Genomic DNA, 25,945 nt, shown 5'->3' with positions numbered 1-25,945 from the left:
TTTTTATCTCGCTTAATTTAACTTTTAAAATTTTTTCTTTTATTCGCATCATTTTTACCTACAATAGGTTTTTAGCCTATTGTACTATAAGAATATTCCCTCATCACCGAGTATACTTAAATGGATTTTGCGTTGCTTTGCTCTAAATCTTCAAATGCGAATAATTGTGTGGATATATAACAGTCTTCTGTGTGTGTGTTTGTGTGTGTGTGTGTGTGTGTGTGTGTGTGTGTGTGTGTGTGTGTGTGTGTGTGTGTTTTTCTCCATCATAATCAACAACGGGTAAAAGCTAAAGAAAAGAGTTAACGCGTCCAAAAACTCGTTTACTCTTTTCTTTAGCTCTTAAACTTGAGAAACCAGACTCACACACAAACGCACAAAAAAGCACACATTCAAACACACACACACACACACACACACACACATACACACACACACACACACACACACACACACACACACACACACACGCACCCTCGCACACAAAACTGTTCATATTCTTAAACTTAACTATTTTTTCTTTTGTTTTTTGTTTTTTTGTTTTTTTTTTAATATTTTTGCGGAGTTACATGGGTGTATACATGGGTCAGTAAAGCTCTAACAATGTTCTTTTTTTTTTGCGTTACACACCAAATATATTTATGTTCACGCTACACACCACACGCGAAAAACTAGTACTTGTCAAAGTAGGGTTTACAAGTCAAAACGATAAAAAAAAAATGTTTTAGGATGTTGGGAGATATTTACATATGGGATTTTGGGAGATATGTTTTAGGAGATGTTAAGAGATATTTATTTAAATGTTGGGAGATATTTATTTAAATGTTGGGAGATATTTACAACTAACAATTGACATTTGATCTACATCTTTGGAAATATATATTTCTGAAACATTTTAACAAAAATGTTAAATGAGAAATTTAATACTGTTTTTCGATTTGTTAAGGGTTAGGTATTTTTAAATAATTTGAACTTTTTATTGACCTGTCTAATTTATAGTCTGAAACCTTTATTTCATTTTAAAAATAATTGCTGCGTCAAAAAACTTTTTTTTAGAACTTTTTAAAAAATTTGTTTTCAAAATTTTTAAAATTTTAAAAATATAATAAAAAAAACATTTTTTTTTATTTGACATCTTGGTGTTTGTTACGCAATTTCGTTGGTACCATGCGTGAAACTTTAAAGTGATTTTTTTTCCTGAGTGCTGACAATTCTCTCTAAATGTTTATAGTTATAATCCTTTTTTTTTAAACTATCAGCTCAGCTTCGCTTTTCCTAAAATAATTCATTTTCTGCAGCTCATAATGCATAAAGAAACTTTCTATCAAATATGAATATCGTTTTAATGATTTTAACTCTTCAATAAATACTTTACAAGAAATAAATTATAAAATTCTAATTTACATAAACAAGAAAAACAGGTTTAGTCACGAGTATTCTACCTTAACACAATTGACGTGTTCTTTACAAATTTGTAAAAATCGTTTAAAAGAGTTTTTAGCACACTTTTTCTCATTTGAATCAGGTTGACACAGTAATTCCGCTAAGATTAAAACGTCCATATCACTTCGTTCGCATACCCCGTTTCTTCGCTTGTTTTCTGGTCTGGCAGTAGTTAATGGACATGTTGCGATAAACTCCAGCATCTCTTCAATATTGTAATTCTCATTCCGACGACCGGGAACTAGTTTTTTTAAATTGTGAGTCATCATTAATTTCACGTATAAATTTTGGACCTCGAACGGAAATCTTTTTGTTACTTTTGGATCCATTGCAGTATAATTTTCGTGAGAGTAAAAAAAAAGATGATTAATTAATCTAGCATCGTTTGCCTTTTAAACTGAAAAGAGATATGATGTTATATGCAAATGACCGATGTTTAAATTATTAACAACTCAGCTCTAGATATACGACGTCATAAAACAAACCTTGTCTCAAAACATCACTATTATGAGATGTAACAACGTCTTTTGATGACGTTTGAAACTGGAAATGAGGTTTTAAGAAGAAGCCATATTGTTTATCTAACAAATCTCTTATTGAGAAATATAATATGATGATTTCCTTTTAGTTCGAAAAGAAAGTGCTCTGAGATGTTGGCGTCGCAGCTAAAAATCAAATTAAATCGAATTACGCTTACTAATTGATTAATCTGTCATTTTAATATTAAAATAAGCTGCTAGTAGAATTGTGTTTTGTTGGTTAAATCTTTGATATTAAATTATAAAGATAAAAATGGAATAAAAATCAAAAAAAAAAAAAAAGAAATTAATAAATAAATAGCGATACTGAAGCAAATTATTTAACATGAGAAACAAGATAAAAAGTTCAAAAAAATTCTTTTTATTAAAAAACTATTTTTTGCGTAAAATCAACTTGATCCATTAAACAATCTTTAAGACTCAGAGTTACAGTTTTGAATTAGCTAAACTTTTCATCAGTGCGTAACCCGTTTTCTATCCGTATTTGAGAAAGAACACTTTTTAAAAATTTTCTTTTAAACTTTTATCCACTTCAATGATTTATGACCTAAGAACCTTGACCTTAGAGTGAAAAAGACGTTTGGTGACGCATGACAGCATAAAAAGTTAAGTTTATTAAAAAAAAAACTATAAAAAGACCAAGGATTTTTTAAGTGAAATAAAAAATATCAAATATAGTATTTAAGTATTATTGTAAGCATAAAGAAATAATAAATTCTTATTACAAATATCGCAATTAGAAATTTATGAGCCAACTCTAAAAGTTAAAAATTTTGCATTATTTTTTTGTAACTGTATTGATAATAACTGCTATGAATGAATGTTGAGGTTTTTTTTTGGCGTATATTTCGTAAAGTTTCCTGTTACATAATTTTCTCACTAAATAATTCTAACAATATTTGTTTTTAAATTATTTTTTTTCGTTTCACAGCGCTAAACAGAGTTTCAAGGTTTGCAATTTGAAGCATTCTTGCGTTTATAAATGTACTTCATACCGCACCGCACTCATTTTATTAGTCATCACAGAGTGCAAATTATTAAATTCAGTCTCTGCAATAGTTTACATGGTCGCGAAGTGGGTGTCTTAAGATGCAAACAAATCAAAGTCGCTCAGGAACTCAGACTTCCTTGTGTCACTCGAGGGTGGAAACGTGTGGTTCTATTATGAAAAATCGATAGCAATCTTTGTCTCTAATTAACGCTTTGTAAAATTATTTTTTCTCCGCAAAATCTGGCTTTTTAAACGGTTAACGGTATTAATTCTAAAACGGTTTGATACATTCAAATGACATCAAACGAGTGAAGAAAAAAAGAGGAAGCAAAAACAAATACAAAGGAAATTGCAACCCCCATAACTTTTAAAGTTGTCTACTTTGCACAAAAAATTGTGCAGTTAACGCATGGAGCAAACACGAGTAAACGGATATGCATAACAGGCTTTAAAAATAAACTTGGTTAAATTAGCGTCATTTAGTTTGAGATCGGAAATTATCCTCAGTTTGATAAATCTAAAAACCTAGTTGACGTTATCATTAAAAAAAACATAACCCTTTTCCCAGAAAGATATTACTGAACTTCGAGAACTTTACGCTTTAAAAGATATCAATACCCTTTTATGTGATGAAATGCTTTGATACAGAATTTTCATAGATTAAAAAAAGCTTTTTTGTTAAGTTTATCTTTTTCAGAAAATTAATACTATTTTAAAAAAAATGGTGGCGCACTTCAAATGCCTGTCATTGATAACATCTTCTTCAAGTGCCGCAATTAATCTGATTAAAACTTTGTCGCTTTTTGAAATGAAACATTTCGTAAGAAAGATTGCATCGCGATTACTTTGCAATCGATCCTGGACTTTTTTTGTAATCTTGTCTTCAATAAGGCTTAGATACAAATGATAAACAGAGTTATACGAAAAGCAAATGAACATACTCGTTTCAGAGTTAACATATTCAGTATCATTTTTTCCACTAAGGTTCCCCGGTCTCTTTAGAGATTTATGAAAAAATATAACTTTTGATAAAAGTTGTGTTAAATGCCGTTTATTAGACTGATCTCATAGGAGAATAAATTACACGATGGAATCATCAAACCAATAATCAACCTTAAAGTAAGGTTTTCAGGGAATATTGCAAAAATGAATAAATTGTTTATTTATTTGTCTCGGATTTGTTAGAAACTGGTAAAAGAATTTGGGGATATTAGATATTAGTAAGAGTATTATTAACTAATAATATTTCAATAATTTTAAGCTTCTTCTGCTTCATATGAAAGCTTTTTAAAAATAACCAACAATGAGTTGCTCAAAACTGTAACTATGGGAGGCTCGACCCTGGATAGGGTGAAGCTAGATGGAAGGTGGGGGGGGGGGGGGGAATTACTTGCTTTCCTCTGGATTTTGAGCTAATTCCTACTTATGTTTATTTGAAAACAATATTTCAAGGAAAATATTACAAACGAAGTTCTTTACGGCAATATTCCTAAAAACCTTTTAAGTAAAAAAAATAGGTTTAAGAAAGAAAAAATTATAATTGTATTAGAATCAGGTGAAGGAAGTACCCCCTCTTTTCCTCTTGCATCGTAATGAGCAGGGACCCATGTATTCATTTCCCATACTCTTACGCCTATGCGTATACTGATCAATTATATATATATATATATATATATATATATATATATATATATATATATATATATATATATATATATATATATATATATATATACTTATCCCAAAATCTTCTAATCCACAATCTTTCATGGTTCGAATTGTTCTACTTTTTTATTATTTTAGAACCGTTTTCAAAAAGATTTCGTTTTTCTTTCGAAAACCTTTTTGAAAACGAATAAGAAAACTTTTTAAAATAGCTTGAAAGAAAATACGGAAATAATTTTCAAGTTAGTGTGAGTAAAATTATTTACGAACGTTCCAGCATTCCATTATTTTCAAACATTCCGACATGCGCTGGAATTCTTAAAATTCGTTGTTTTCTTAAAATTAGATTTATATGTTATTCAAAATTAGATTTATATATTATTTAAAGTGTGTTAAAATCAACATAATTAACTTAAAAAAAATCAATCGATCAAGAGAAATTTAATGAAGTTATAATTTAGATATTATATATTTACTTTGATATCTATCGGAACAAAATGTTCATTCAATTATCGGTTTAAGAAAGTCATGTTATAACCTAGTTAACAATTTAAGTGACAATTCGTATTAATTTAATTTTTAAATAAAGTTTGGTTTTGTATATTTACTTAATTGCGAACTTAGTAAAACTTTGTGATCGTGATTCTTTTTTTTAACTAAAAAAAAAATCTGCCTGCGGCTGATCTCACATATACATTAAGATTATTTTTAACAGCCTAACACAATAAGTTTTGTTAATAAACATTGTTCTCGAATTTTTTGTCTCGTAATATCATTATGATAGAGAGCAATTGACTTTTCTTTTGAATATCCGCGTTCAATTATCAATTCAAACGATTTTACTAAACTCAGGTTCTTATGGAGAGTTGAAAAAAATGTCCAGCATTTGAGTTGCATTTATATGTGTAAGCACACATAACTTCCACGTATAAAGGCACTTCTTAGACTAATTATAAAATAAAGCTGCATTGAATCAGGCGTTTTTATTTTTATATTCAACAGAAAACCTTTGAGGCACTTTGCGCAAAAACAAAAATGTTTGCTAGTGTATACAACCCATAATGAAAAAGGCTTAAATTTTAATTAGATTTTCATGAGAATGAGATTAGTTCCATAAACTTAGTTGTTCTTCACGAGTATGGAGATGTTTCATTGGAGAGAATAATATTTCAATTCATTTTTGCTATAGCTTCACATAACTAATTTTGACAGGCTCAACAACCTCTAAAAAAGGTCTCTTCCGAAGTCCAAAGTATTTACGTAAAGTTGATGATGTCAGAGAATCCGAATAAATTCGTTCCAGGTCACCGGTATGAAAAATTAAGCCTTGAAGAAACGTTGGCATTTATAGCCACATGCCCACTTACGTTCCCTCGAACGCCGAAAAATAAACGCAGAAACGGTAGATGTGAAAGAAGCCACATAGACGCATTGATTTTAGCTGAACATCTTGCCATTGAAAAGGGTGCAATGACAAAAAAAACAAGAAGAAACTGTTTTAAGCGTTTTTTAATGACATGCAAAAAAGCGCTATGCTTCTAAAGTACTTATTACCAAACTTTAAGTACTTCTGCTGTAAGAACTATGTTTGTAAAGAATTTTATAAATGGAAAATTGAAAACCGTGTAATTTAAGCAATCATATAATAGAATTGGAGTCAATAATGGAGTAAAATTGAATCATTTCCAGTTTTAATTTTCGTATTTTTTTTAGCTGATGCATACTTTTTTTTTTTTTTTTTTTTTTTTTTTTTTTTTTTGTTATCATTTTTTACTTCAATCACAATTTATCAATAAAAGTGGTTTTTTTTGTCAACAAAAACGAGTATTGAATTTTTATTGAAAGCGATTTTGAATATTTAAATTCGAATAATTTTTCTATAATATTTGTTGACCTTAAATATAAAATTGTATATATTAAATACCTTTGGCTCATAATGTGGAAATCGAAGATATTTAAATACAGAAAACATTTCCTTTATTGAGCATCTGTTTGTCCATTCGTTTCTTCGAAGTTTAAAAGACTTGATTTAAAAAACTTGATTAAAATGATGATGATGATGATGATGATGATGATGATGATGATGATGATGATGATGATGATGATGATGATGATCATCATCATCATCATCATCATCATCATCATCATCATCTTCATTATCATCATCATCATCATCACCATCATTATTATCATCATCCAAAAATTACGATCTGTAAGGGATGTTTTGTTTTAGGTACAAAATCGACCTTGTCTGGGATATCTGAGCTCTTCGAATATGAGGTAAATCAATCATGAATGGAATTTGAAACCGGATTAGTTGTGAAATTCTTTTCATCCGAGAGGAGGATTATTGATGTAAAATTTAGATTATAATGATATTTCTTCATAATCTAATTTTTTGAATTATTATTGTTAATATAGTTAAATAGCTTTTCGCAAAAGAATTTTAATAATTTCAAATGCAAAAAAACAATTAAAATAATTTATCTGAATCAAGGATCCGGACCAACCCAGCTAAAACAATGAAAAGCATGACCTGAGATCTTAGGGCAAATGATTTCTCTGTCAGAAAGGCTGTGAAGGAAGCTAGGACAAAAAAAATTATGCTCAATAAAAAAATAAAGGCCTCCAAGCTTAAAAAAAGTAAAAAGATAAGGTCTATCCTTGAGAAGAAGTGCACCCGTTTGTTCTAACTAATTTTGGATTAAGCATGTCATGCTCTAACTACTATGTGTATATTTCTTTGCTATATTAGTTAGTTACTAATACTTTTCCCATCCCACAGTTCGCCAATCATGCTACTGCTGAAATAGTTTCGAAAAATCAACCACGCGGGAGAATTTTTGAAAAAAAACGCTCCTGGAAGATTTTCAGTAGTTGATTTTTCGAAGTTATAATGTTAGTAAAAACAAGTCATTCCAAAAAAATGGCTGTTGAATGGTTTTTTAATTAAGAATAATTTGTCGATCGACAAAAGTCGGATGTCTAATTAATTACTTTTGTTTTATTAATAATCATTGACATATAACAGATATATTTACTCAGAATTATTTGTTTAACAACAGTTTGTTGGGTAAATTTGAATAAAGGTTCAGAAAATTGATTAATTTGATTTCCAGTTGTTAAATATTAATTTCCTCAATGAGATGAATGTTTTCATTTTTTTTATTTTAAATTTGCTGTTTTTGTTAGTTTTTTCTTTTATCATTTTTTTAAAATTGTTATTTTTAAAAGGAAGAAAAATCTGCAATTAAAAAGATCAAAAAGAAGATAGGGAAAATTAATTTGCTAAACAGGCGAATATGATGAAGTTTTATTTTACCAAATCACTGTTGCAAATTCCTTCAGCTTCAGCTACGTCTACTATTGGTACTAACTTCAGAAAAAACATTACCTCTACAGTTGACAGTTATGAACCCTAACGAAGGTATAAATTTTAATATCAGGGAAAACAAATTGGTGTTAATGGGTACATCAGAATCTTAATTTGAATCACCACTTTCATCACCAGAACCAAAAAGCGCTCATGAAGAAAGTTAAAATGAAGTGATACTGTTTCTGTATATATTTTCAACTTCTGCAAAATGGAACAATATAACAAATTAATTTCGACAACTTCTAATAAAAAAGGTCCGTTATAAGTAAGAGTCCAGCTCACTACAATTATATAGTAAGTAAGAATTTTTAAATATAGTAAACGCTTTAATGAAATATCAAATATGAATATTATTTAAAACACGAATACCCTTAAGTCTGCCTAGCCTTGTAGAAAGTTACAAACGAATTCATAGTCTGTTTAAGGTTCGATATGAGGGTCGCGCCGCTAATTGGATTTTATTATTTTTTTGTGGCGAGCAATTTCACTCCTCTATATTAGTCACTTCAGCGTTTACAATAAGCATACTAACCAAGACGTATTATACAACACGATTTAATCTAATATCGATACTCAGGTAGAACTCAAAAAATTAGAGTAGAAATAATCCTAGCCGAAGCCTAATCCTATTAGAAATGTCAATTTTGGAAACGAATATTTACAATGGGCTAGAAACTTAAAAACTAATATTGAGACTGGGCTGGAAACGGAAGAATTGGATTGGAATTACTCCTAGCACTCAGAAAGGTCAGTATTAAAACGAATATTGACACTAGGCTAGAACTAAGAGATTAAAACTAGAGATAACTAATTTTGGAAAATAAAAATTAACACTGGGCTAGAACTTGAAAATGAATAAGGAGACAAGGCTAGAATATACCTAACCCACTTCAATGTGTTACTTTTAAATCCAACATTAACACTAAGCTAAAAATTAAAGAATTAGACCAGAACCCCACCGAATAGGAACCCATTTCAAACACATAGGTCAATCACCTAAAATAGAAATTTGACACGAGACTAGAAGTTTGAAAAATTGTCAAGAATTAAACTAAAAAGTCACCTAATCAATTCAAAAACCTATATAGACACTAAATTAGAAAGTGCAGATTTAAGCTAGAATAACCCAGCTTCACAAACAGTATTGGCACTAAGTAATAGCAGAAAATATTAGTGAACTTGTAGCTATAAAGTAAGTATAGCAACATGAGTTATGAAACTTGCGTCCATATGAATAGTTTAGGATGCAGCTCTAATCGAATTGCAGCTTGAAAAAGCTATAGAATACCCAAACTCTATACCGACCGACTACATTGATTGAGAGCGTCACCGATTGTATGCCCAAATGAACGGGGACTGCTTTTACCCAATGCACCTATGGCTCTTACCAACGCAACTTATCTTTTGGAATCAAGAAATCACTGACGTGCAGACCTTTAAGCTCACACTCTTCTATTTAGGCAATGGATGTCCCTCTTATCTAATTTCTTCATTTTTTATTTAGGAGAAATATCAAAAAGTTCAACAAACAAATATCCCAACCAAAATGGTTATCCCAAAATCTAGAAACCCATAAACACCGCTTATTTTATTTTGACATCCATTATGACAAACTTAAATGCCTAAATGTCCAACCCTATCCGTAACTACAACAACATTCCCAACTCTGCACAGCTCATCGAACATCAAACATCAACCGTCTAGTTCTACCAAATCAAAAATCCATACCAAGGACTGAACGATTCGGTCGAATAATTCGAATACACTGACAATGAGTAGAAGAGCACATTGAACAAGAGACTCACAAGTCCAAACTGCTCGATATACACAAAATTGATGACGCAGATACATAAAATAATATGGTGTGATAATAGAATGTGTGTCGGTCTGGTGCGTGTTCGTCATGAGGCCGTGAGAGAATCACTTTCATCGAAGTGAGTCTTGGATTTGTTCATCCACGTGAGTCTTTAAATTGCTGGGGACGTCTGTCCGAAAATATTTTTAACTACTCCTAATCTGAAGACTTTCGCTACTTTTTCCCTGAGGCATACATTGCTCAGCCTTGACCCAAGCAATGCAAACATATTTCTAAATAAGATAATATAAGATAAGTAAGAGGGCTTGATTTTCTTATCAACTGTAAAAGTAGTTCTCACTCTCCTAGAAGAACCCAAATCCAACAAGAGTTTCAAACAAACTGAATATTACTAATATTTAATGATATATTTAGGAGATCGCAGTTTCGCCGAAGTAAAAAAATCAAAAACTATATATATATATATATATATATATATATATATATATATATATATATATATATATATATATATATATATATATATATCGTTTGATGTAGTGTTTTATTAAAGTAATACATGTTTGTTGTAGTAAGTAATAATGTTGTAGCAAGTAATAATGTTTGTTGAAAAGTGCTCGATGTTTAGGAAATTTATTTTGATTATATATAAATTTCAAAACAGAGCGATTTATAATTATAATTAAAAACGATAAAGAAAAAAAACTTTTATTATGGAACTTTAAGTTTCATGCCTAACGGCAATCATCAGCCATATCCATATCAGCTATATATATATATATATATATATATATATATATATATATATATATATATATATATATATATATATATATATATATATATATATATATATATATATGTTTTTTTGACGAAAAGAAAATTTAGTTATTATAATGGTTTTTGTAACTTCTTATTACATAAAACTGACTAATAATATATTTTTTATTTAAAATGTATAAAAAATATAATTTTTATTAATATAAATCAAAAATTCTATAACGTAATTACATATTAATATTGCTTTTTTGAAAAAATCTCCATTATCCTAACTTCCGTGAGCGGCAGTGTATATATATATATATATATATATATACACTATCAATCACAGCTTGATTGATAAGTGAAAACTAGTATAGGGTGGTTAATTCTAGCTATTCGAATTCTCTGTATTCTGCCTAAGACCTGGAAACATTCTCTATGCCATGATTAAAAATAACGACAACAAGATCCAAAATCATGGTTTTTAATCAATACTGATATTTTGAAAACTCTTTTTAAATTATTCAATTGACTTAAACTTATAATTTAAAAAATGAAATTACTTTATTATTCTTTTAAACACAACCATAACTTAGTATTGATCACATTTTTATATTTACAGAATAAACTTGACCAGTCTGCAAAATAGATTTTAAAAAAATTCTAAAGTCAATCATGGCATGAGTTGACTGATCTCACCGCTCCAGACGTTACTGAACTTTCTACTACGCAACATTTTACAATTCAAGAAATTTAATATTTCATAGGTAATTTTGTTAAGCCAGATATTCCGAACTTCCCATTTTACTCCTTGAATATAGAACAAACTGTTAAGCTAGTATCGGAAGCTCATTACGTTTACGGATTTGTGAACTGACACAGCTGCATCTTGAAAAAATTACTCAGCAGAAAAGATACGTCAACCATATATGTCAAAAGGTTATCATTCCCATTCATATGATGATATTTTTTAATAGATTCAAAAAGTTACTAAATTAGATAAACAATTTTTTTTTTAATTTGGAATCATAGATGGTAAAAATAGCATAAAGAAAACTTCTTAAAATATTCTCACAATTGAAAATTTTAATTTCCGCTATGTACGATCATAAAAGTAAAGTTAAATCCACAAACCTTTATATTCACTGAAAAAATCACTGAAATTTTGTGAGGTATTTTATTTCAACTACCTCCAACTATTGCAACATTATGCAACAGGCAGTTATATATATATATATATATATATATATATATATATATATATATATATATATATATATATATATATATATATATATATATATATATATATATATATATATATATATATATATATATATATATATATATAAGCTCAATTAGTCACAATTAATTTTTTATTACGAGTAAGAGATATATTAAAACGCAATGAAAGAAATTTTTACTTAAAAAAATTAAGAATATTTTACAGAGTTCTGCTCCAAAAAATTGTCATTGTAAATAAAAAGAAGAAATTTTATTATACAAAATATACAACTATAAAATTTAAATAAAATATATATAAAATAAATAATCATAAAAAAAATAAATAGATGTAAAATATATATACTTACAAAGTAAATTTTTCCCTAAAAAGTTCGATCGATTTACAAAAAGCCTTTTTTTAAAAGTTTATTAAATACACTGTATTCAATGTACAATTTATTAAATACACTGTATTCAATTACTTTTAAAGAATAAGATATTTATTTACTTATCAATAATTGTTTTAAGATTTTTGTTTTTCAATTCTCGTATTTCTTGTTTTAGTTCGTTTATTTCAGAAAAGATAATTTCCAGACTTTTCTTCGTATCTTTTAAGTGAGATAACGAGCAAGATAAACTTAAGTTACTGGCTTGAAGAATGTGCTCGATATTGACGTAAGGATATCGTGTGTCGGAAAATGACCTGGTGGCTAAAATCAGCTTTAGAATGGTCAGAAAATTATACACCAGTTTGTATTTTACATGAATTTTGTCAGCCATCCATTTTTTGTCATCGTATATTAATTGGAAAATATCAAAGAGTTCAACAAAATTATCGACTTTCTCTGGCTTCTTTTTTACTTTTTTAAGCTCAATCATCTTGCCATCAAACATTTTGTTGGAAGACTTAGGTTTAGACTTTGTTATTAAACTGTCAGTTATCGTAACATCATCGATATCTTCATTTGGGATTACAGCATTAAAGTCGCTTGTTGCAACAATATTAGTTTTTATGTACTTTTGTTTAACTGCTTTAGCATTGGCTGTTGCTTCAACTTTTTGAGTAAGAAAATAGCACCATGTTGCATTTAACTTTGAGTTGCGCACGGCATAACTTCTCCACGCACATTGGATCAAAAACGCGGCAGGATTTCGAACTTTTATGGAGCCTTTTTCTTTCTTTTGCTTAGAAACTTGCAAAGCAAATCCGGATCCCAGAATGCCTGCTGGAAGTGCGAAAAAAGCGCATCCTACCAACGACAAAAGTCCAGTAATCAGCTTACCGCACCATGTATGAGGAATATAATCTCCATAACCGATTGTTGTAAAAGTTATTATTCCCCAGTATAATCCATTAAGCATGTTATCAATTCTTCCGTTGGACGGTTCTATATTTCTTTCTAGAATGAACATGACATAAGATCCTAGCAAGAGTACTATAGCGCAAAAAAAGTAGCAAGTCAGAAGTTCCTTTCTATGGCTGTAAATAGCTCGCCACATGGTTTGTAAATCCCCTCTGATTCTATCCATTCGTATAAACCTGAGAATTGGAAAGATTCTAGCATAACTTACTACTGCAATATAAGTAGAGTTAAGATGGATGCTTACTTTGATTACTGATGTTATTATCACCAAAGTATCAATTACCATGTAAAAAGTCCTAATATATACTAATCTTCCAAGAACCCCTCGGTACTTTACGTTTGCACTGCAAACGAACAACCGAATAAGGTACTCGAAAATGAAAAAGATTAGCAAAACAAACTCATAAACAACCAGTGCTAATCGAAGCGCCACTTTGTATTCTAGAGGGTCTACAGTCGATATAATTCCAAGTGTTGTATTGCTTACTATTATCAATAACACAAAGGCATGATAAGCATAAGACAACTTTGAGCTGGGTTTATCCAAAAAACTGTACACAAACAACTTTACTTTATACCAACCTTTCTTTTTCAGCGATAAATTTTCCTTTTTTAATTTGCTTTCCATAACTCTCTTTGATTTTTTTGTTGTTGTAATCTTTGACTTGTTTACAAAGTTTCTCTTCTAGTTAATAATTAAACTTAAATATGCGTAATTCTTTATAATTGCATTCTATTTTTAAAACAATCTTTTCTTTGATATTTCAACACGCAAAGCATAATGAGGCATTAAACTTTCATCGCCGGTTAAGCGTTTAACAAAGACTTGTCCCCAGCGAGCCTACCTTTTTGTGTGACGCTTATGACTGAAATCAATATCAATAGATGACAAAACGATTGTTTTTGTAAATATAAAAATATATCTTTTTTTAATTTCGATTTGATCGAATATTTTTTTAATCAAATTACAACGGGTGTCAAGAACAGTTGAGAATAATATAAAAATACGTATAATAAAAAAGGCCCCTAGGGTGGGTTGGGTCATGCAGTACTTTTACGCAAAGGAAATGTTTAAGTTTTTTCTAAAACCGGTTTTTCGAATAAGCCGCGGCTTTCAATGTTTTAAAAACCGGTTTTCCGGTTTTTTAGTGTATTTTTTTTATTATATATACTTCAGGGGAACAACAGCAGCAAAAATATAAATATATGTAGCAACAATGTCATATACGTACATTGAATACAATTGAGCAGCAAAAAAATAAGTCTTTTTAATCGTTAATTTTACGTTTCTTAAGACAATAAACACGTAAAAAACATAAAGCATTACGTGTTTTATCATTTAACCTCAACCTTTGTTTAAAGACAAATAGAAAAATTGTAGAAAATGACCTTCAGCCTCCACACTTATTACTTAGATTGACTTCAAAGCCATGCGCAACAAATCTAAGCTGCTTGTTCGTTTTTTTGTTAGCTCAAATATTGCCATTTCTTTGAGCTTTAGTTTGGAAGTTGATTCTATTTTTTGTTTCTTTGGTGAAACCCCTTTGACTGTCTCTCTGATGGAGAACTCGAGCTCTTCTGACAAGGAAGTAAATTGTTGTACTCGTGCCTGACTAGTTTCATTATCTGACAAAATTTCCTCATCTAAAGACTCACTTCTCTTTTGCTCAAACAAACGATTAAACAAACTTGATACAGTAGTAGCAATTGCATGGAATTTTCGAAAATGTCATGAGTTGCTCCATTAATGACATTAGGATTATTCAGATTTTTAACTAAGTTTACTTATATAGCATTCCTTCTCTCAGTGACTCTTTTAGTAAACGAGTCAACTAGCTCTTGATTAAAGGTGTTTTCCTGGCTTTTTAGCTGATTGAAAATGAACTTCAGAATGCCATCAAATGAATCTCTTCTGCAAAGTGCTTCAGCACCACCCTTGATTGGTTCTAAAGCATTTACTAGGTTTTGTAAGGTGATAAATTCAGACACAGAAATCAAAATATCGCTTGATAACTCAATCAGTGACATTTGAATACATTTATTAAGGGTAACAAATCTTGAAATCATATCTAGTAAGCTGTTCCAACATGTCTTAGAGTCTAAGATTAGCTGCAACTCCTTTCCAAACTCAAATTGGACATGCTTTTGCAGAACCATGTCATTTTTAACTGGAGACATTTGAAACAATCTGAAACATTTTCTGACCTTGTTGATGAGTTCTGCGATATCCTTCCTGATCATTGGAATAGATGATGCACCTGCTTCTGCTGAAACTTCTAATCCTCCTTCCTCATCGCTGTCATCATCTTTTTGATCCTCTTCTAGAATAGTGACTTGCTCAGGTGTGCCATTATCTTCTTTCCTAGATTGCTTATATAGAACATCATAGACGGCCAAGTGGATTCCATGTGCGAGGCAGAGCTGATGGCCTGGTAAAATTGAGTTACCAAATTACTGCAACAATATCACAGGTAAAACATAGCCCACATTCTTTCAGTTTCTCGTCTACAATTACCCAACATTTCTCTGCTTACATAGACCCATGTACCTTGATCTTTCCAAGGTTCTAATAATCACCTTCCATATGAACATTTATGTTTATGTATCTTCTGTTTCTGGATGAAGTATACTCATCAAGGGTTTAGCTAAATTTGTGACTAACAAGCTTCTTTTCTGCAAACTGCTGCTTATATGTTTTCTTGATATCTTCATAATGTTTCATCAGCAGGGCCTTAATCGATTTAGCATCTTTGGGCAATTTATATCCTTGTGTTTTTAAAGCTGTTTTCAAACGTTGACTAGTTGAGAAAACAAGAAAGGGCAGTCCATCACATGAAATAAGCTCTGCCAAAACAACATCAACAGGATCCTTTGTCTTAAAAACGAATCAATGGGCTTGATGACTTTGAGTTTCCTCTCACGAGTAACAATAGCAGCAAATGTGATGTTGTGCTTTGTCCTCAGGTGGTTCCTCATGGAGCTTGTGGTTCCTCCTTTAAAGTTAATTTCTTGGTCGCAGAGCTTGCACTTGGCCAATTCAAGTTCTTTTGAGTGCAATAAGTGCTTCCAAACTGGTGTGTTATCCTTGTGGACTTCGGAAAACGACATTTTCGTTTTTTTGAAAATTTGTTTCACTTTTTTTACATCACAAATTGCAGTAACTTACAGTTAAAGTTCAAGTGGAAGCAAATTGAATGTTTTCATTTATTTTCTCGAGCAGCTGCACATCAAGAAAAGTGGTTTAGAATTGCCAAATAACCAAGTAAATTTTGTACAAAAGATAAATATCTAAAAACCGGTTTTAAAAAAAACATTTTCGGTTTTCAATTTCCAAAACTTTTGCGGTTTCCGGAAATCGGAAACCGGTTTTCCTTTCTACTACTACATCAAGTTTGTTTAATCGTTTGTTTAATGGTTCGCTTGAACCCCTTTTACCCAAAGGTACCACTTTCAAAACTTCTTTTAAGATTTGAAAATAATAATTAAAGCAAAATTTCTTTAAAATTTACATTAAAAACGCTTTCATATCATGAATGAGTAGTTAAAGCAAAAGTGACATTTGGTGCTGAGGAAGCAGCTTCAAAAGTCATTGTCACAAGAGATGCTCTCCTGCAAATGGTACTCTACACTTTTAGCAGCCAGGTGGTAATATTTTGCCTTCTAGAAGAGGTATTTGATATTTTGAATCTATATATTTTGGGCACGGGAAAAATTTTATTATCTGACTGTTAAAAGTTAATTATTATTTAGGACCTTCGGTTGCTTAGCAACCTTTTAATGAAACTACAGAACTTTCCAACAATAGTATGAGAAGACATTAATCAGCTCTGAATCAGGTTAGTCAAATAATGTTTGCGGAGACAAATTGTTCGCTGCCAAAACCTGACCGAGATATGTAATAGCTTTACTGCTTTAAGAAAACTCAATGAATCGTCATTGTAAAATTAGGGATGGATGTGGGTTAACCCTGAAAGTAAGTTTTACTCACTTCCAGCTGAAAGAAATTGAATGGGGGCCAAAGGCTATCCAGCTGAAGTGCTTATTTCGATTCAGCCTTATCATAAAAGACAACTCTTTGGAAATGATTGCATGAAACCTCTAAAGAGAACAATTTTCAAATATTGGTCAAGAAGATTACTACATTAACACATTCTGATTGTTCATGTTGCTACTTCATGTTTTTGGAAAAAATTTTGATCAATTTTTTAAATAAAAAATTTTAAAGTTTGAAAAAACAAATGTAATTAGTCTCCTCATTTCTGTAATACCAAAAGTACATGCAGTATATCAAAATGAAAAAAAAACAAGGTCTGTTTAGTGATTAAATCTCCGAAGCTCTTCATTTAAATTTCACTTACTGATTCATGATATGAAAGCGTTTATTATAAAATTGTAAATTTTAAAGAAATTTTGCTTTAACCTTTAACCTTAGGAAAGATTCAATAGAGATCTTTCACACCCAGACTATTCAAAGCAAATTCTGAGGTTGCAGAGAAAGCAAATTCTGAGGTTGCAGAGAAAGCAAATTCTGAGGTTGCAATTTATAAAGGAACTGATTCATTTTTTTAAAAAAGAAAAACAAATATTTTGCATATGTCCAGGAATATTTTTGTCACATAAACATTTTAAGAAAACAAATATTGACCTTTTAAAATGCAAAAGAATAATATTACTAATGGACGAAAATAATGAAAAACTTCAAATTGAAAAAAATCTCATGGACGTTAATCAAGAATTTCAAGGTTACTTTCGCGTTCTATCCCCCTCTTCCCCCCCCCCCCTCTCACCCAATCATTATGTTTTTTAAAAGATTATTTTATTTTACGCTATTATTTAATGCAAATTTAAAAAAAAAAAACTTTCTCGATAACGGTTTTTTTATACTTTTTTCAGGATAAAAAAAAAAAATTTTAGTTTAACATATTTAATGAAAAATATTTAGCAAATCCGGGGGTTTAAAGCCGAAAAAGTTCAAAACATTAACAATATAATAGAAAGAAAAGTTAGCTACAGGTTGCTGGAAAATATTTCTTTACTTTAGTATTAAAACATGAAGATTCATGATTGTTATTACAAAATACTTAAAAATTGAGGTCGCATGCTGCATAGTCAAATTACTATGCATGGGAACTAAAATGCCTGTGTAGAGTTGCTGTCAGTTTTAGCGCAATACTTAAGCAATATTTTCAAACAAATAAAAAGTTGTTTGAAACTAAATTAGAAAAAAGAATAGAATTCCATGAAAAAAAATTTATAAGAATAGAGTAGATATCCATGATTTTTCTATTAATAAAAGTGGAAATGGTTATCTTTGTTGAAGAAAAATGGAAAGTAAAATGGAAGTTACCTTAAATAGAATTAAAAATGGCGATGGAATTTTTTTCAAATTGATACTTGTGCCCTTGAATCAATTATAATGTTTAAAAACATTAAAATTATTAAAACGTTTTTAAATACTTTCATTTTGATACTAGTTGCACTTAAATCTATGCTATATCAAAAATTTCAACTGAATTCCGATTAATTTTAAGACATCCTCAGATAAACCCTAAAGATGGCTTTCTTCCTTAAGATTTTGATATTGAAAATAAAATGGCATCTATTGATAGTGAGAATGCAGTAAAAATGTGAATAATATTGGGACCACATAATAAGTCAGAACCACCCTGGTTGGGGATGCGGGAGCTTTTACTTTGACTCTGATTGAAATGACTATGATTGAAGCTTGTGGTTCCAATGAATATCTTATCTGTTGTCAGTGTCGGATTAATGAACTATGGGGCTTTTAGAGTAGGAATTTAGACAGACCTTAGATTGAATGCTAGGACATAAAAAATAGCAGAAACTGAATCAACAACATCTGGAAACGGATTAGCAGTGACTGGTTCTGGACGATCAATTAAAGATAAGGCTAGTGTTTAGTATCAGAAAATATGTTTGAATTAAAGTCTTGCAAATCTTGTAGAAATGTTAGATGGTTTGTGCATAAGTTTTGCTTGCAATTGCAATATATAATATAGGGTCATTGGTCTTGGATTAGATACAACCCAATCATCACAAGCTGAATTTTTATAACATATCAGTAGTCCATACACTAACCAATCCAATGGCTGCAGATTGTGACTACAATGTGGTGGAAAAGACAGCATTGGTATGCTTTTTTTTTTTTGCTAAATCTAAACACGGAATTGCAACATTCATCCAGCCGGAAGGATTTGCAACCCCAATACTTACAAGTGGATGACCATTTACCATGCTTCCGTTGAAATGAACTCATGTAAAAATAAAAAATGAAGGGATTTAGCTTCCTGTTGTATTAACAGTACAATAAAATGTTACCAACATCCTTTTTTCTGCTGAAGTTATCCCTCCAACTTGCTTGTCCTCTTCACCTTCTTTACTTTGAATGATTTTTGTACAGTTTTAAAGACATGTTACTATATTGTTTTTACAATTTATTAATTTCTTTTTCTGTGTGTGCACCTTTGATCATAGGATCAAAGTTACATAAACGCATTAGGATCAAGGGTGCTAACAACTCCATTTTCACAAAAATTTCTTTTTTTTCTCATGTAAGGTGGTTTTAAAACATAACAAAATCATGGTATAAACAAAATTACTCAACCCAAACAAATTTAAAAGTTGTGAGGTTCCTTGTAAAAGAAAAAAATACTTTTTGCCCTTAAAATAAAACTTTTTAAAAATAAATTTAACATTGGCCTATTTTCGAACTTTGCAGTTTCGATATTTACAACACGCTGGCTATCACCCCTCTTTAATAAGTGATGTAAGTATGAAGAAAACGCTATAGGATCAAAGGTGCATACGGATCAAGGGTGCAAGGACTCCCCTACTTTCGAATTTTTCGAACTTGTCGTAAAATTTGAAATTTTTACCTAAAAAGAGAAACTTAATGAGAGACGTAAGAAACGTAGCGGCTTCTTGTTCTGTTAGATGAAGCGAAACAATTTCAATAACAGTTTTTTTTTTTCCAACAGCATTACTAGAAAACTTAAGTTGAATTTTTCAAAACATTCGAAAAAGATTCGAGTTCACAAGGACTGGTAAAAAGTTGCTGCCATAAAATATCTGTCGACAAATGGCTGGTTACAAAATAACGAGTCCAAACAATAATCCTATTTTGAAGAAAAGCATTTTATTAACAATTTGTTTTTTAAGCCGACATTTTTATATCTCTAAAAACCAAACTTCAGCCATATTGAGTCAAAGTTTTATAACAGTGACTCGTAATGATAATAAATAGAAGTCTCAGAGCCCAGAAGAAGTATTTCAAATTGTATAGTCATCTATTGCCAATTTTAATTAGATTATAAATATTAGGTAAGATAAATCTGATTTTTTCATGTTTTATAGAGTTGTTAATCAATAATGTAGACGAGCTTTTTTAATTCTTTTTTGATCACACGTCTATGACAGAGAGTCAGCCTACGTTGTCTTGGCAAGTAGAAAGGCATGACCTTGACAACACCGCGATCTTTCGTATTTAGATTTCCCTAATATCCGTGGATCTGGAAATTACCAAATAGTGAAACAACTCCATGTAACCTATTTAAAATGTTTTATACAATGCGAATTCACCTTACTTTGTAAACAAAAACTTGTGCGTTATACAGTCAGAACGTTGTTCTTTTGTTTTCAAAAAAAAAAATGTTGTTTTGACGAAGCCATGCAAATAAATTCACTTTTAAGATTATCGACGTTCGGGGGCATTTAAAAATACACACAGAGGAACAAAGGAATTTTCGATTTTTTTTTTGAAAATTAGGAAAAATAAGACCTGTTTTATTAAGAAAAGTAGAAAGAGAAAGTTTGTTATTTTTGTTATGTAGAATTTACTATTTAAATAATCAGTCTTTTTTTAGAACTTTTAATCGAATGCGTCACGAGATTCCAGGTCTGCAAAATTATTTATCTGTAAAGGAATAATTGCGTGTCTGTATTTTGTTCAAATAAATAAAGAAATAATTTCTTTCTGTATTTTGTTTCGTTATAAAAAACTTGGTATTTTCACTGTGGACCAGTACCTAAGTTTTCAATATGTATAACTTTAGAAGATTTGGAGATATTTATTTTCTTTTTTAAACAAAGGAATTATTTAATATTATTCTCAACTGGAGAATGCTGTTAGTTATGTTATTAATAATGAAACAGATTCTAAGCGAGCAAGTTATATTAGGCATTAAGTCACCAAAACCAATTGAACGACAAAATTATGGATTAGTTCTCAAAGTTTTTTGTGATGAAACAGTTGCAGAATTACGTGTAAAAATTCCTGAAGCTAAAGATACTGCACTTTTTATTGAAACAGTTGTCAAGTGATGGCTTATTGTCAACAGTAAAGCAAAAGGTCTATATATTAGATTAAATGATATTCGAAGAAAGCCTATTACTTCAGTCAATGGTTAGCAAATAGATTTCTTAGAGAACTATATTTCTTATTTTGCTGAAAATTTGAAATGCGTAAATTCAAAATTAAGAGAGAAAAAGTTAACAATGGATACTGTGAGTGCTTTGCAAAAAACTTTTAAAAGATTAGCAAGCTGTGCCAAGTATTTGTTGAATTGCGGTGTATCTTATGTATTGCTAGGACAAATGCAATCAGATGCACTAGAAAAACAGTTTAGGAAATATCAGTAAGGGTCAGGTGGCACATATCTGATAACTGTGCAAAAATTATATTCAAAAACTTAGAATCAACAAAACTTGTAATTTGATAGACGAGAAAGCAGATTTTACAATATTTCCTCCTGCTCACCACCACTATGATAACTGTGAACTTGATGTGTAGTTTGATATGTCAATATGTGAAAATTGTGAGGTTCAGTTGCCAAATGACTGCAAACAAGGGCTTTTATATATTTCAGGTTTTATTGCTCACAAACTTCCGGAATTACATTCAATTTTAGAAGAAACAGCTAAAATAAACATAGTTATAAAAATGAGATTTAGTCATTTTTAGCTAAACTCTTTAAATTTTTATCGTAATTAACTTATTTATAAACGTAAAAAAAATTTCTACAATATTTGCTTCCGAAATTTAATCAAAATGTTTTGTCCTAATAAAGCTCTTTATTTGTTTCTGAAGTTTGTTTACAAAAGCAAGGATAAAAAATAATTTTAACCGTAAAAAGTCGGCCTTCGCTAATTTTACGGAAAATGAGCTGTTGTGGCCTGTTTGAGAAGGCCTTGAAATTACAGAATGAAAAACCTTATAAAAATAAGACCGAATAATAAAACACGGACGATCTCGAAAAATTTACTTAATAAGTCAAATAGAAGATCGCCGAGCAAATGCATTTCTTATTAGCTGGCTGTACTTTGTATTTCTACATCGTACCTGTACTTAAAAGTTCTTTAGTTTAAAGATTTGTCAATTTTTGTTTTGCGCTTAACAAAAGCAATGGTAAATAGGGATTGCAATCCCGCATTAATTTAGCGCATGCGAGATCCCGCAAAAACTACTGCGGGATCCGCGGGATTTGCGGGATTTTGAAACAATTGCTTTTAAACAAAAAAGGTCAATTCTTTTAAACAAAAAAGACAAAAAAGATATCAAATTAAAAGTGTTTAATGTATTTGTGAAACAAATCAATTTAAAAATTTATCTTCAGCTATTAAAATATTTTTCTTAGCTATAAATGTAAAAAAATCATTCAAAAATAAGCAATTATTTAGCAAAACATTAGTCGAACTCGCTCAAATTTTTTTTTGTTTAATTAATGATTATGTTGTATTTTTTGTTAATGAGTATGTTGAAAACGTGAAATTGAAAACGTGCGTGTATAATTGTAAAAAATATACTTTTAAAAACTACTTTTTAAAAAGTCTTTAAAAATTATTTACATCAAGATTTTAAAACAAAAGTACTAAGCATGTCGCAAATTAAAACTATATGGAATTATTTTAAAAAAAGTGATAATGAAGAAAATGCGAAGTGCATGTTATGTTCGGCTATTTTAAAGATTAATCAAAGATCAACTAAAGGGTTATTAATCCATTTAAAAACTAAACGTGGCACCGATTTAAAATCAAACGTTTTACAACAAGACGGAGCTTCAACTTCAAAACAGCATGAATCAGTTGAACTAGAGCCTAAAATATACATCGACTGCGAAGACGAAGAAGTAATTCCATCGAAAAAAGTCAGAACAATTGACACGTTTTTCGTAAAGGAAATTTCTATGGAAAAAAATGGTATCGCGCATGGTTGCAAAAGATGGCTTTACATTTAATAGTTTTTGCTTCAGATTTACGGTACTTGTTTTCAAAGAGTGGTTTCCGGCTCCCTACTTCACCTAATACTATAAGATCGATGGTAGTTAAATTCTCAGATTCTGTAAAAACCGATATAATGCAAAAATTCACATCACTAAAAAAGCAAAATCAAAAGTTTTCAATAACGTTTGACGAATGGACATCACAAAATAGTCAGAGATACTTAAACTTAAATTTACATATGGAGGCGAAACACTTTAATCTTGGATTGATTCGAATCCATGGATCGTGTAATGCAGAATATTGCGTCAAGTTAGTTTCAGAAAGGCTAAATAGCTTCGATATTGACCTCCAAGAAGACATTATTGCCATGACCACTGATGGAGCAAGTGTGATGGTAAAAGTCGGTAAAATGATGTCTTGCTATCAACAGCTATGTTATGCTCATGGAATACTACTTGCAGTTATTGATATCTTATACATGAAAAACAGCGGAGAAGTCGAAGAATCGTTTATTACATATGAAAATTGTGAAGAAGAAGATGAATGTGGTAAAACTGAGGATGATGAAGTTATAAATAAAGAATATGGTTTGACAATGATTTTGGATAGAGCATCAGCTGAATTGGTTAGCAATTACAAAGATCTCATGAAAAAAGTGAGAAAGGTTGTAAAAATATTTAAAAACTCTCCTGTAAAAAATGATACATATTTACAGAAATATATCGTACAAGAACACGGGAAAAAGCTTCAGTTGATTCTTGATTGTAAAACTAGGTGGGACAGTATGTTCGATATGTTAGAAAGATTTCATAGACTAAAAGTGTGTATTGAAAAAGCCTTAATTAATGTTGGGTCAGAAATTCGTTTCACCCAAGAAGAGTGGTCCCAAAACAATGACTTAATTATTTGCCTGGCACCACTAAAACTTGGTCTCGAACTTTAATGCAGAAGAGAATCGAACCTTGTCACGGTGGAAACAACTTTTCAATTTATGCTAGATAAATTGCGAAAGCAATCATCACTTTTGAGCATAGATTTAGCCGCGGCACTTCGTGAGAGGTTTACACAACGTCAAAATAAGAATTTAAATGGACTACTAGTTTACTTAAAAAATCCGACGAAGAAAATGAACTCGAAGAAAAAGAAGCTGTAGATTTTATTAACAATTCCCAAATACTTATTCCTACAATTCTATCGCTGAAATAAGAATTGGAAAATCAAACACAGAAAGACAAGAACAGCTGGACAGAAAATGTAAAGGAGAGACCAAATTTAGATTCTTTAGACTTTGATAAATTATTGAAGCCGGAAATGTCTGCCTATGAAAGTAATGGAGTAAGAGGCAAGTTTCTAGATATAGCGCATAGTTACTTGATGACCATACCACCAACAAGCGTAAAGGCCGAGCAAGCTTTTTCAGCTGCTGGTTACATATGCAGTCCTTTGAGGAGTAGATTACGTGATGATACTTTAAGTAGGGTCTGTTTCTTAAGAGCCCATTTCTTACAATCATTTTCTCAATTTGATATTTTAAAAAACAAATAAAGCTAATAGTTCTACGTAAAGCTAAAAGATGTTCTATGTACTTTGGCTTATCTTTTTGTTCATTAAATGTTAAGAATTATATTGATTTACAAATGAATTGCGTTTTTTGGCTTTATTTACCTTATCTTATCAATTTAATAAGTTGAGTATATTTTTTCTAAAATACTTGAAAGAAAAATACAATTGTCATTTTGCCTTTTATAATGTGCATAAGAAACCTACTAATCCCGCGCGGGATCCCGCGGGATCCGCACAAAAATTAAAAAAATCCGCGCGGATCCCGCGGGATTGAAAAGTGTGCGGGATTGCAATCCCTAATGGTAAATACCTTCGATGTAGAAAACGAAGTATATTTGCAAATGTTGACTTTCGTATAAAAATCTGAAAATTATTTGTTAATTGAAAGAAGTTAAGCTACCAAAAGCAAAAAGCTATGTTTCTTTGTAATGGATATTTATTTTTATTTTTAACATATTCATTTACCATCTAAGTTTATTTTACATTTTTATTTATATTAATAGTCTGTAGGTTTGTAAACTTAATATGCTTGTTAACATTTATTATAATAAACATATTAAATTAACTAACCTACAAAAATGTAAATACTAATAATTAAATCTACCTTGTATATTTAGATATATTAGTACACATGTATATTTGGATATATTGGTCAAGACCAATTATATATGTTAACTAGATATCTAACTCGTGTCAGTTTAAATAAAGCGGTTATCGTCTTTAAAAACTTGCTTCACTTTTTCTTACGGAGAATTTTTGTGAACTTAGACATCTAGTTAATATATATCATTGGTGAAGACCGAGCAGTGAATGCCTATTATTATCGTAGATAATAATGGGCATATTAAGTTTACTAACGAATAAAAAATCTTTAATCGGATAAAGATAAAGCAGTTTCCTTTTTTTTTCTTTCCAGTTGGCAAAGAAGTTTGAATTGTTTCTATAGAAAATTACTTACTTTAG

At 30.2% G+C, this 25,945-nt stretch overlaps 1 protein-coding gene and 1 pseudogene across 1 annotated transcript; both read right to left on the bottom strand.

Annotated features, from left to right (window-relative positions):
- Positions 1 to 25,945, bottom strand: part of LOC149888288 (uncharacterized) — a 324,912-nt pseudogene that overhangs the window by 139,346 nt on the left and 159,621 nt on the right.
- LOC145197978 (potassium voltage-gated channel subfamily KQT member 2-like) lies at positions 12,187 to 13,845 on the bottom strand. The gene has a single exon (XM_080073979.2). It carries the CDS (start codon positions 13,806 to 13,808, stop codon positions 12,321 to 12,323), a length of 1,488 nt encoding a protein of 495 aa, XP_079930105.2. The 5' UTR covers positions 13,809 to 13,845; the 3' UTR covers positions 12,187 to 12,320.

Source organism: Hydra viridissima, unplaced genomic scaffold (assembly GCF_058129835.1).
Source record: "Hydra viridissima isolate aposymbiotic clone 2 unplaced genomic scaffold, HvirCarnegie_v1 scaffold_5, whole genome shotgun sequence".
In the NCBI taxonomy this organism is placed as follows: Eukaryota; Metazoa; Cnidaria; class Hydrozoa; order Anthoathecata; family Hydridae; genus Hydra; species Hydra viridissima.
Note: the sequence above shows the minus strand (reverse complement) of the source record. Positions and strands in the feature narration are given on the sequence as shown.

What these genes read in the sequence shown, in the direction of transcription:
- LOC145197978 (XM_080073979.2), bottom strand. Translation starts at nt 13,808, where the DNA reads ATGGAAAGCAAATTAAAAAAGGAAAATTTATCGCTGAAAAAGAAAGGT.